This window comes from Ornithorhynchus anatinus, chromosome X5 (assembly GCF_004115215.2).
Source record: "Ornithorhynchus anatinus isolate Pmale09 chromosome X5, mOrnAna1.pri.v4, whole genome shotgun sequence".
Lineage (NCBI taxonomy): Eukaryota > Metazoa > Chordata > Mammalia > Monotremata > Ornithorhynchidae > Ornithorhynchus > Ornithorhynchus anatinus.
In genome coordinates, this window is record NC_041753.1 from 4,381,674 (window position 1) to 4,394,716 (window position 13,043).

At 61.4% G+C, this 13,043-nt stretch overlaps 1 protein-coding gene across 2 annotated transcripts; it reads left to right on the forward strand.

Annotated features, from left to right (window-relative positions):
* The first annotated feature begins 2,705 nt into the window (after positions 1–2,705).
* Positions 2,706–12,992, forward strand: USF1 (upstream transcription factor 1). Of its 2 annotated transcripts, none has more exons than XM_029055144.2 (11): positions 2,706–2,830; positions 7,344–7,442; positions 7,942–7,991; positions 8,374–8,492; positions 8,597–8,698; positions 8,777–8,996; positions 9,106–9,193; positions 9,322–9,380; positions 11,134–11,228; positions 11,392–11,520; positions 12,683–12,992. In XM_029055144.2, exons 2-11 carry the CDS (start codon positions 7,435–7,437, stop codon positions 12,770–12,772), a joined length of 960 nt encoding a protein of 319 aa, XP_028910977.1. In that variant the 5' UTR covers positions 2,706–2,830; positions 7,344–7,434; the 3' UTR covers positions 12,773–12,992. The 2 variants fall into 2 exon arrangements, with proteins under 2 accessions (XP_028910977.1, XP_028910978.1); XM_029055145.2 differs by lacking the exon at positions 2,706–2,830 and adding an exon at positions 4,602–4,711.
* Positions 12,993–13,043: the final 51 nt, after the last annotated feature.

A 13,043-nucleotide genomic window follows, 5' to 3' on the forward strand; every position in this document is an offset into this window, starting at 1 on the left:
CTATGAGCCTCACGTGGGGCAACCTGGTGATCCTGTATCTCCCCCGGCGCTTACAACAGTGCTGTGCACATAGTAAGCGCTTAACAGATACCAACATCATTATTATCATTATTATTATTAATAATAAAAACTCATTATGGATACCTACATAAGACTTATTGTGGGCAGGTAATGTGACTGTTAACTGCTGTGTTGTATCCTCCCAAGGGCTTATTAATAATAATAATACTGTTGGATTTGTATTTGTTAAGCGCTTACAGTGTGCAGAGCACTGTTCTAAGCGCTGGGGTAGATACAGGGTCATCAGGTTGTCCACGTGAGGCTCACAGTCTTCATCCCCATTTTACAGATGAGGTCACCGAGGCCCAGAGAAGTGAAGTGACTCGCCCACAGTCACACAGCTGTCAAGTGGCAGAGCCGGGATTCGGACCCATGACCTCTGACTCCCAAGCCCGGGCTCTTGATTGATCGATAAACGCGGTCGATAAAGACGACTGAATGGATGCATGAATGAGTTGGGGGAGGAGGAAATAAGGGCTTAGTTGGGGAAGACCTTTTGGAGAGCGATCAATCGATCGCTCCTTATTATTATTACCCTCCCAAGTGCTTAATACCGTGCTCCTCCTGCGGTAAACGCTCCATAAATACGATTGAATGAATAAGCGCTGCGGGGCTGAGGGAGGGGTGATCAAAGGAGGAAAATCCAAGTTTAGAGGCGACACAGAAGGGAGCGGAGGAAGAGGAACTGAGGGCTTAGCCGGGGAAGGCCTCCCGGAGGAGACGGGCCTTCAACGAGGAGGCTTCGAAGGTGGGAAGAGTCATTGTCTGTCAGATGGGAGGGAGGGATGGGCCGGGCCAGAGGCGGGACGTGGCCGGGAGGTCGGCGGCCAGATAGACGAGACGGAGATCCAGTGAGTAGGTAGGCCTTGGATGAGCCCGTCAATGGGCAGGGATGGTCTCCATCTGTTGCCGAATTGTCCATTCCGAGCGCTTAATACAGTGCTCTGCACATAGTAAGCGCTCAATAAATACTATAGAATGAATGAATGAATGAGCAAAGTGCGTGGGCCGGGTCGGTGTAGGAGAGCAACGAGGTGAGGTAGGAGGGGGACCGGCCATTGAGGACTTTAAATAATAATAGTTGGTATTTGTTAAGCGCTTACGAGGTGCAGAGCACTGTTCTAAGCGCTGGGGTAGATACAGGTTGTCCCACATGAGGCTCACAGTTAACCCCCATTTTACAGATGAGGTCACCGAGGCCCAGAGAAGTGGACAGTTGACAAGTGGCAGAGGTGGGATTCGAACCCATGACCTCTGACTCCCACGCCCGGGCTCTTTCCACTGAGCCGCGCCGCTTCTCTAATAATGATGGTATTTGTTAAGCGCTTACTATGCGCTGAGCACTGCTCTAAGCACTGTGGTAGAAACAGGGTCATCAGATTGTCCCACGTGGGGCTCACATTTTTTACTCCCCATTTTTCCAGATGAGGGAACTGAGGCCCAGAGAAGTGAAGTGACTTGCAAGGGCACACAGCAGACAAGTGGCGGAGGCGGGATTAGAACCCACGACCTTTGACTCCCAAGCCGGGGCTCTTGCCACGAAGCCACGCTGCTTCTCTAAAAGAGCAGGAAGGGCATTTTGCAGGTCTGTCACCTATTGTGCACGTAATAATAATAATGTTGGTATCTGTTAAGCGCTTACTATGTGCAGAGCACTGTTCTAAGCGCTGGGGGAGATACAGGGCGGGGCTCCCAGTCTTCCTCCCCATTTTACGGATAAGGGAACTGAGGCACAGGGAGGTTAGGTGACTTGCCCACAGTCACACAGCTGACAAGTGGCCGAGCGGGGCTAATAACGATGATGATTATTATTTCGGGATCGGTTCAGCACCTCCGCGCCAAGCACCGGTCGAAGCAACGGCGTGGCTACGAGGTCATGAGGCTGGACACGGTCCCCGTCCCCCCGCCCCGGGGCTCGCGGTCTTCATCCCGCAGATGAGGTAACTGAGGCCGACCACCTGAGTGTCTTGCCTAAGGTCACACAGCAGACGAGGGGCGGGATCTGAACCCACATCCTCTGAATCCTAGGCCTGTGCGCTTGACACCGAGCTGCGCTACTTCCGGTGTATTTGTGGTTCTTCGACGCTTAGTACGGTGCCTGGCGCGTAGCAGGCGCTTAACAAATAGCATTATCATCATCGCCACTCCTCAGCCTAGGAGCTCCAAAGGGGGGATGTCCTCTTAGGGCCCGTCCGGGGTCCGCCCCCCTTCCTCGCCGACCGCAACGGCGAAGGAAGGCCAGTCCCCGCCTCGGCCCTGACCTAAGATGGCGCAAGAGCCGCTGCCCTTCACAAAGATGGCGACCTCAGCCTCCCTTCCCTCCCCTAAGATGGCCCCTCCTTGACCCTTGACCCCAATGGCAGCCGATCGCCCGGGACCAATATGGCGGATTCCGCGTCCCGCCGGCGACTTTTCTATTCTCTTTTCGAGTGCGGGGTGGCGGGCGCCGGCCTCCTCCCACCCCCGCCTGTCCCCCGACCCGACGGCGTCCGGGAGGACGGTCCCGTGGGCGCCACTGCCTCCCCTTGGCGGCCCGGCCCCGTCCCCCGTGCCCCGCACCAAGATGGCGGCGTCCGGAAGCGGGCGCCGCGTCCGGGCTGCCCCCTCCCCCCTCCCCGCGGAAGAGGGCAGGCGGAGCCACTTCCGCCCGGCAGGTGGATGGCGGCCGGGCGCCACTGCGCATGAGCAGGCGGCCGCCCATGGAGGAGCTCCGGGCTGGACTGGCACAGCGCGATCGAGAGAAAGCGGGGACGCGGGGGGGCGACGCCCGGTGAGTGGGGGAGGGGCGTCCCCGCCTGGACGGGGGCGGGGGAGGGGACCCGGGGCCGGGGGGGGAAGGGGGAGGATGGGGGGCAGGTCCTGATGGGGGCTGGGCCACCCTGGTGACGGCAGGAGGGGGCATCGATCTATCCTCCCCCCCATCCTCTTCCCATCCCCCCATCTTCCCCCATCCTCTTCCCATCCCCCCATCTTCCCCCCATCCTCCTGCCATCCCCCCCCATTCTCTTCCCATCCCCCCATCCTCCTCCCACCCCCATCCCCTTCCCACCCCCCATCCTCTTCTTATCCTCCTCCCACCCACCCCCCATCCCCTTCCCATCCCCTTCCCATCCTCCTCCCACCCACCCCCCTCCTCCTCCCACTCTCCTCCCCCATCCTCTCCCCCTTCCAGCTGGAGCGGGGATTCAGACTCTTGGGTCCCCGCAGAGGGGCTGGGGGCTCGGGTGCAGAACTGTGTCCGCAAGCTGAACCCCCCCCCCCAATCCCTGGGAAGAGTCTCCCCAGCCTCCATCCCCCAGGCCGGCTCCCCCAGCCCACCCCGGGGGTCCTAACCCCCCCAGGAGCATCTCTCTCCCAAGGGTAGGGGGTCCAGCCCCGCCCCCCCACCCCGTGGGAGAATGGAACCCTCCTCCAGGCCTGGGATAATAATAATAATGATGATACATAATAATAACAGGATCTGTCTAGTGCTTGACGTGTTGTCAAGTGCTGTTTTCTAAAGGCTGGGGTGGATCCAAGCTGATCAGGCCGGTCCCCGTCCCACATGGGGCTCCGGATCTTCAACCCCATTTTGCAGGTGAGGGAACTGAGGCCCGGAGAAGTGAAGTGACGGGCCCAAGGTCCCACAGCCGACGAGCCGGGGAGCCGGGATGAGCCCGACTTGCGACTCCCAGGCCGGGCCCCTAGGCCACAACGCTTCTCAGCGCAGAAGGGAGGCCTCTGGGGGTTGGTCCCAGATGTAATTTATTTATTTATTCATTCAACCGTATTTATTGAGCGCTTACTATAGAATTTATCTATTTCTATTAACGTCTGCCTCCCCCCTCTAGACAGTGAGCGCCCTGTGGACAGGGAACGCGTCTCCTTGTTGTTCTTCTGCCCTCTCATTCGTACGTCCATTCGATGGTCTTTCTTGAGCGCCTACTGTGTGCAGAGCACTGGACCGACCGCTGGGAAAGTCCGACTGGGCAACAGATCGAGACCATCCCGGCCCGACGACGGGCTCGCGGTCTAGAAGCGGGGTGACAGACACCGCCACGAGCAGAGAGGCGTCCGTCCAGCCCCACCGCTCGTCTGCTGTGTGACCCCGTGTTTCGCAACGCTTAGTACAGTCCTTCGCCCACAGTAAGCGCTCCATAAATACGGTTGAATGAATGATAGGGGTTGGGGGAGACCCTGGCCGGGGCTCCAAAGCTTCCCTCTCCCCCCCCACCAGCCGCTGCTTTAGTCTCTGGCCACTTTCACTTTTACTTCCTCTCTTTTTTTCCCCTTCCTTGGAGAAGTCCGGCCTGCCCCCGCCCCTGCCCTTGACCCCCGGGGGGCTTTCCCCCCAACTCCCCCCCAGGGAGACCCCCCTTTTCCCCAGCTCCCCCTCCTTTCCCCGCTTCCTTTGCTCTTCCCTCCCCCCACAGCACTTATGTCCGTAGGCCTACATCTCTACATTCAATCGCATTTATTGAGCGCTTCCTACGCGCGGAGCGCTGTATTAAGCGCTTGGAGAGTAGCGTTCGGCAACAGGTCGAGACAGTCCCTGCCCGCGACGGGCTCACGGGGGGGAGACAGACGTCAAGACAAGTAAACGGGCGTCCAGATACATCGATAGAATTAGAGATATGTACACGGCAGAACAAGAAAACAGGCGTCAATATAGGTAATTGATAAGTATAATCTATATTTATAGAATTATAAATACAGACATAAGCGCCGGGAGGCGGGGGAGGAAGCAAAGGGAGCGAGTCGAGGTGACGCGGAAGGGAGGGGGACCGTCAGCTCGTCGTGGGCAGGGGGTGTGTCGGTTGTCCTCTCCCAAGCGTTTAGTACAGTGCTCTGCACACAGTAAGTGCTCAATAAATACAACTGACTGACTTCCCCCCCCCCCCCCCCCCCCGAGACTGTCAGCTCGTTGTGGGCAGGAAATGTGTCGGTTTATTGCTACAGCGTCATCTCCCAAACGCTTAGTACGGTGCTTTGCACGCCGTAAGCGCTCAGTAAATCCCATTGACTGTCTCCTCCTCTAGCCTGTCAGTTGGCTGTGGGCGGGGAATGTGTCTGTTTAATAATAATAATAATAATAATGTTGGTATCTGTTAAGCACTTACTATGTGCCGAGCACCGTTCTAAGCGCTGGGGGAGATCCAGGGTCATCAGGTGGTCCCACGTGAGGCTCACGGTGAATCCCCATTTTCCAGATGAGGGAACTGAGGCCCAGAGAAGCGAAGTGACTCGCCCACAGTCACCCGGCTGACGAGTGGCAGAGCCGGGAGTCGAACTCATGACCTCTGACTCCGAAGCCCGGCCTCTTTCCACTGAGCCACGCTGCTTCTTGTCCTCTCCCAAGTGCTCAGTACAGTCCTTTGCACATAGTAAGCGCTCAGTAAATACAGCTGACTGAATGTGGCCCCCACTTGACTGTCAGCTCGTTGTGGGCAGGGAAGGTATCCAAGCGTTTAGTCCAGTGCTTTGCACGCAGTAAGCATTCAGTAAATCCCATCGAATTACTGACGGTCTCCCCCTCTAGACTGTCAGCTCGCGGTGGGCAGGGACTGTGTCTGTTTATGGTCGTGTCGTCCTCTCCCAAGCGCTTAGCACAGCGCTTCGCACACAGTATGCACTCAATAAATGCATACTTACAGAAGTAAGTGATAAGTATTAATAAGTATTAAGTATATACTTATATAAGTCTAAGTAATACTAATAAGTAAGAAATAATAAAGAAATAAGAAGTAGTAAATGGATACTTAGAGAAGCAGCGTGGCTCCGTGGAAAGAGCCCGGGCTTGGGAGTCAGAGGTCGTGGGTTCGAATGCCGGCTCGGCCACTCGTCAGCTGGGTGACCTCGGGCAAGTCACTTCACTTCTCTGTGCCTCAGCTACCTTATCTGTAAAATGGGGGTTAAGAGCGTGAGCCTCACGTGGGACAACCTGTTTACCCTGTATCTCCCCCAGCGCTTAGAACGGTGCCCTGCACATAGTAAGCGCTTAACAAATACCAACATTATCATTAAATATGACGGAGTGAATCCCTGGTGGTAAAACAGAGCGGCAGAACCCCCCCCCCCCCGCATCTTTATAAATCTTTGACGGAGACCTGCGAGGATGCATATTAATGGTATTTATGGAGTGCCTTTCGAGTTCGGAGCACTGTAGTAAGTGCTCCGGAGAGTAATAATAACTGTGGTTTTTGTCCAGCGCTTACTCCGTGCTAAGCACTGGGGCGGCTCCAATCCAGTCAGCCCGGACCCTGTCTTTGCCCACTTGAGGCCCCCAGCCTTAGGGGGAGGAAGAGCAGATATCTACTTCCCATTCTATAGATCGTCGTCATCATCGACGGTATTTATTGAGCGCTTACTCTGGGCAGAGCGCTGGACCGAGCGCTTGGGGACAGCAGAACGGAGTGGGCGGACACGTTCCCGCCCCACAGCGAGTCCCCAGAAATGAGAACGCTGAGGCCCAGAGAGGCGAAGCGAGTTGCCCGAGGTGGCACAGCAGGCAAGCGGAGCGTGGATTAGAACCCAGGTCCCGCCGCCACCCAGGACTGGGCTCTTTCTACTAAGCCCTGCTATCTTTCTGTAACAGAGCAGGAATTCAGTAGCTCCCTCTGGGCAGGGCACGTGTCTATCAACTCGGCCGTATTATACTCTCCCAAGCGCTTCGTACAGGGCTCTGCACATAGTAAGCGCTCAGTACATACCATTGTTCGACGGATTGAACGCAGCAATCCCGGCTCCGCCGCTTGTCTGCTGCGGGACCTAGGGCAAGTCGCTTCCCTCCCCCGGGCCTCGGTTACCTCGTCTGGAAAATGGGGATGGGGTCCGTGAGGCCCCCCGTGGGACCGTGTGCGACCCGATTTGCTCGTAACCGCCCCGGCGCTTACAAATACCACAATTATTCGGTGGTATTCGTTCAATCGTATTTATCGCGCCCTTACCGTGTGCAGAGCGCTGTAGTAGAGAAGCAGCGCGGCTCAGTGGCAAGAGGCCGGGCTTGGGAGTCAGACGTCATGGGTTCGAATCCCGGCTCTGCCACTTGTCAGCTGGGTGACCGTGGGCGAGTCACTTCACTTCTCTGGGCCTCAGTTGCCTCGTCTGGGAAATGGGGATGGAGACTGTGAGCCTCCCGCGGGACGACCTGATGACCCCGTATCTCCTCCAGCGCTTAGAACGGCGCTCGGCACATAGTAAGCGCTTAGCAGATACCAACATTGTTATTATCACTCAACTCTTGGGAGAGGACAAGGTTCCCTGCCCACCGTGAATTTACGGTCTATTCATTATCCGTCCCCAAGGGCGTGTCAGGCGGGGCCCTGAGGCGAAAGACAGAGAGACCCCGGGCGGAAGAGCCGGAGAGACTCCTCGGATGTTCCCACCGACAGAGACATGAAGGGGTGAGTCGTCGCGGGCACCTCGTGGGCCGTCCCCGGGAGGTCATTCAGGAGGGAGTCCGAGGTCGTGGGTTCTAATCCCGGCTCCGCCGCTTCTCCGCCGTGTGACTGGCCAAGTCACTTCACTCTGGGCCTCATTGACCTCATCTGGAAAATGGGGGTGAAGAACAACCGGATCACCTCGTATCCCCCCAGCGCTTAGAACAGTGCTTGGCACTTAGTAAGCGCTTAACAAATGCCATCATTATTAGTAGTAGTACTGCGGGGGGGGGGGGGGGGTCACTTAACATCTCTGTGCCTCAGTTCCCTCAACTGTAAAATGGGGATTAAAACCGTGAGCCCCGCGTGGGGCAACCCGATCACCCTTTATCTACCCCAGCGCTTAGAACAGTGCTCTGCCCATAGTAAGCGCTTAACAAATACCAACATTAAATGAATCACTCACACGCACACACACTGTCTCTGTGTCTCTCTGTCTCCATCTCTCTCCCCGCTCCCACAGGCAGCAGAAAGCCACTGAAACAGAAGAAGGGACAGTGCAGATCCAGGAAGGTGAGGGGGTTGGCGTGGCGGGACAGAGGAGGACGAGGGCTGGGGCCTAACAGCGGCGCGGCCCGGTGGCTAGAGCCCGGGCCTGGGCGTCAGAAGGTCACGGGTTCCGATTCTCCCTCCGCCACTCGTCCGCCGGGTGACCTCGGACGAGTCGGTCCCCCTTCTCCGGGCCTCGGGGACCTCATCTGGAAAAGGGGGATGAAGACCGGGAGCCCCTCGCGGGACACCACCTGACGACCCTGTGTCTCCCCCAGCGCTTAGAACGGCGCGAGCGCTTACCGGATGCCGTGGTCGTTAATATTATTTTGTGGGTGCCCCCCTCCCCCGCGCCCTCCCGGTCCGCCCCACCCTGAGCGCCGTCCCCTCCCCCGACCCCGGCCAGGCGCGGTGGCGACGGGGGAGGACCCGACCAGCGTGGCCATCGCCAGCATCCAGTCGGCCACCACCTTCCCCGACCCCAACGTCAAGTATGTCTTCCGCACAGAGAACGGGGGAGCCCAGGTAAGGGGGCGGCGGGCGGGGGGCTCGGGCGCGGACACACACGGAGACCCGCGCGGGGGCCGGGATCCCGGGGGCCGGATCTCATCGGGCGCCCGCCCCCGCAGGTGATGTACCGGGTGATCCAGGTGGCCGAGGGCCAGCTGGACGGCCAGACGGAGGGCGCCGGGGCCATCAGCGGCTACCCCGCCGGTCAGTCCATGACCCAGGTAGGGCGGGGGCCCGCGGAGGGGGCGGGGGGCCGGGGGCGGCGGGGCCCGGCCCTGACGGAGCCCCCCTCCCCGCAGGCGGTGATCCAGGGCGCCTTCACCAGCGAGGACGCGGTGGAGACGGACGGGGCGGCGGCGGAGACGCATTACACGTACTTCCCCGGCTCGGCCGTCGGGGACGGCGGGGCGGTGGCCGGGGCGGGGGCCGGGGCGGCCGCGGGGGGGGCCGGCGCGGCCGCCGTCGTCGCCGCCCAGGGCTCCGAGGGCCTGCTGGGCCAGGCCACCCCCCCCGGCACCGGTGAGAGAGAGCGCGCGGCGGGCGGGGGGCGGGCGCCCCGCCGACCGCTCGGCCCGAGCGAGTCCCGCTGACCGCTGGCCTCCGCCTCCCCCCCCCCCCCCCCCGCCAGGCCAGTTCTTCGTCATGATGTCACCGCAGGAAGTGCTGCAGGGGGGCGCCCAGCGCTCCATCGCTCCCCGGACACACCCCTACTCCCCGTGAGTGACCGCCGCGACCCGGGACCCCCTCCCCGCCCCCCCGCCGCCCCACGGGGACTTCCCGGCGGCGTCCGCCGGCCCCCGGCTCTCCCGAGTGACCCCCCCCGGGACCCTCCCCGCCTCCGCAGGAAGTCGGAAGCGCCCCGGACGACACGGGACGAGAAGCGGCGGGCCCAGCACAACGAGGGTACGTCCGGGGGGGCGGCGGGGGGCGGCGGGGCGGGAGGAGGAGGAGCCCCCCCCGCGATCTCGCCGCTTCCGCCCGTAACCCGGGCCTCCGCTCCTCCCTCTCATTCAACCCGCGCGTTCGGTCCATCGCGAAATCCCGCCGGTCTGTCCTTCCCGGCGTCGCGAACATCCGCCCTCTCCTCTCCATCCAAACGGCTCCCGCGTTAATACGGCCGCTCGTCGGGTCCCGCCTGGGCGACCGACCGCCCGGCCTCCTGTCTCTCCCCGCTCCAGCCCCCACCTCACTCCGCTGCCCGCATCATTTTCCCCCAGCAGCGTTCGGGACGGGTCACCCCGCTCCTCAGAAAACTTCCCCGTTGCCCATCCACCTCGGCTTCAGACAGAAACTCCTCGCCATTGGCTTTAAAGCAGGCCACCGCCTCGCTCCCTCCTACCGCACCTCGCTTCTCTCTTGCTCCAACCCAGCCCGCACACTCCGCTCCCTCGGTCTCGCCACCCACCTCTGGCCTCGGACGCCCTCCCTCCTCTCATCCCACCGACAGCCACGCTCCCCCGGCTTCAGAGCCTTATCGAAGGCCCGTCTCCTCCAAGAGGCCTCCCCCCCTTAAGCCCCACCTTTCCTTATCTCCCAGTCCCTTCTGCGTCGCCCCCAACTCGCTTTTCTCTCCCCCATCCCCCCCCCCCCCCCGACCAACCCCACGGCGCTTACGTCCACATCTGTCATTTTATTCATTTGAATTGACGTGTCGGTCTCCCCCCCACTCGAAACTGTGAGCTCGGTGTGGGTGGGGAATGTGACTAGTGTCGTATTGTCCTCTCCCAAGTGCTCAGTAGAGTGCTCAATAAGCACTCAATTACTACGATTGAATGAATCCAGATTCCCCAATTCGGATTCCCTCTCCTCACCCCGCCCCGTTTCCCCCCAGGGTCCGGAGAAAGGGAGGGGACACCTTAGCCAACACCCCTCTAGGCTGTCGGCTCTGTAGAGAAGCACGCTAGCTTAGTGGGTAGTAATAATAATAATAATAATGTTGGTATTTGTTAAGCGCTTACTATGTGCAGAGCACTGTTCTAAGCGCTGGGGTAGATACAGGGTCATCAGGCGGTCCCACGTGAGGCTCCCAGTCTTCATCCCCATTTTACGGATGAGGGAACTGAGGCACAGTGAAGTGACCTGCCCCCGGTCGCACGGCTGACAAGTGGCGGCGCCGGGATTCGAACCCGTGACCTCCGACTCCCAAGCCCATGCCCTTTCCACCGAGCCACGCTGCAGAAAGACCTGAGTCTTCATCCCGGCTCCGCCCCGTATCTGCCGGGTGACCTTGGACAGGTCACTTCGCTTCTCTGGGCCTCGGTTCCCTCGCCTGTAAAATGGGGATTAAGAGCGTGAGCCCCACGGGGGACGGGGACTGCGTCCAACCTGATTAACCCGTGTCCACCCAGCGCTTAGAACGGTGCTGGGCACCCAGTAAGCGCTTAACAACAAGCACCGTAATCGTTTCGACTGGGAGCCCGTTACCGGGCAGGGACGGTCTCTATCTGTTGCCCGAACTGTACCCGCCAAGCGCTCGGTACAGTGCTCCGCACATGGTAAGCGCTCAGTAAATCCTACTGAATGAATGAGACTGTAACCCGGAGACCGTCAGCTCAGTGCGGGCGGGGAACGGGTCCGGTCTGTATCGTCCTCTGCCAAGCGCTTCGCCCAGTGCTGCGCGCACAGGGAGCGCTCAATCAATCCGTTGCCCGCTCAGTGGAACGCCGGCGTCGGGACAAGATCAACAACTGGATCGTGCAGCTGTCGAAGATCATCCCGGACTGCTCCATGGAGAACACCAAGTCGGGCCAGGTGGGTGGCGGGGGCCGGGGGGCCCGCTCCCGCCCGACCCCGGGAGGTGGGCGGGCCGCCCGGGCCCCCGGGGTGGGATCCGCCGGGGCGGGGGGGGGGGGTGGGGGGGTCCCGCCGCCCGCCCCTGAGGCCGTCCCCCGGCCCCCCCCCCCGCCCCGTGCAGAGTAAAGGCGGGATCCTGTCCAAGGCCTGCGACTACATCCAGGAGCTCCGGCAGAGTAACCACCGGCTGTCCGAGGAGCTGCAGGGGCTGGACCAGCTGCAGCTGGACAACAAGGTCCTCAGGCAGCAGGTCGGTCCCCGATCGGTCGGCACCGGGTTCGCCCCGGGACGGCTTCCCGGAGGAGGCAGAGGGCGTGGGGAAGCAGCCTGGCCTAGTGGGTAGAGCGCGGGCCGGGGAGTCCCACCGTCACGGGGTTCTAGTCGCGGCTCCGCCGCCTAACTAAGAACAACCGTGTTATCTCTCAAGCGCTCCCTCTGCGCTAGGCACTGTAGTGGGTGCCGGGCCGGTCGGGTTGGTCACAGTCCCCGTCTCACGGTTTCCAACCCCGTTTTCCGGATGAGGGAACCCAGAAAGGTGACAGTGACTGGCCCGAGGTCACACGGCAGACAAGGGCGGGGCCGGGATTAGAACCCGCGACCTGACTCCCAGGCCCGGTCCCTCTCCACTGCGCCGTGCGGCTTCTCGCTTGTCTGCTGCGCGGCCTCGGGCAAGTCAGTTGGCTTCTCTGGGCCTTGGTCGCCGCCTCTGGAAAATGGGGGGTGACAGCTGGGAGCCCCGTCAGGGACTGGGTCCCACCCGATTCGCTCGTATTCATCCCAGCGCTTAGTAGAGTGCCTGGCACAGAGGAAGCGCTTAACCGAATACCGCGATCGTCATGATTAGCAGGGCAGGGATGGAGGGGGGCGGGAAGGGGGCGCGGGGGGCGGCCGACTCCTGCCGAGGAGCCTGGGGGCCGGGGAGAGGGCGGAAGGGGCAGGTAACCGTGCCTCAGTTCCCTCATCTGGAAAACGGGGATGCAGACTGTGAGTCCCACGTGGGACAGGGCCCGTGTCCAACCCGCTCGGTACAGCGCCCGGCACATAGTCGACGCTCAACGGAGACCGTAATTCTAATCCCGGCTCCGCCACCTATCGGCTGTGTGACTTCGGGCAAGTCACTTCACTTCTCTGTGCCTCAGTGACCTCATCTGGAAAATGGGGATTAAGACTGTGAGCCCCAGGTGGGACGACCCGATTACCTTATCTCTGCCCCGGCGCTTAGGACGGTGGTTGGCACATAGTAAGCGCTTAAATACCGTAATTATTATTACCGTAAGGACCCCAGGCTGAGGGGGTGGGCGGGGGGCGACTCGGGGCCCGGGGGGGGGTGAGGCCTCGGATCGGTAGCGGGCACCTGGGGGCGTCCCAGCCGGTCCGGGACCCTCACCCCGCCCCCCCCCCCCCGCCCGCAGGTGGACGACTTAAAGAACAAAAACCTCCTGCTCCGGGCCCAGCTGCGACATCACGGAGTGGAAGTGGTCATCAAGAACGACGCCAACTGAACTCGGACCGAGCGGAGCCGGGCGGGGCGGACCCCCGCTTCCCCCCGGCCCGGCCCCCCCTCCGGCCCCCCACGACCCCGGGCACCCCCCGCCCCCCTCCGCCGATCCCAGGGCCGAGCACAGACTGAGCGTCCCAGGCCCTCGGCCCGCGGGGGACTGGGGGGGATGCCGCCCGCCCTGTCCGGGGGTCCGGCCCCTCCGCCCCGGGCCCCGTGGTGAGCGGCGCCCCCCGGGGGGGCGGGCGGAGTGGAGACCTCCCCCCCGCCCCCCC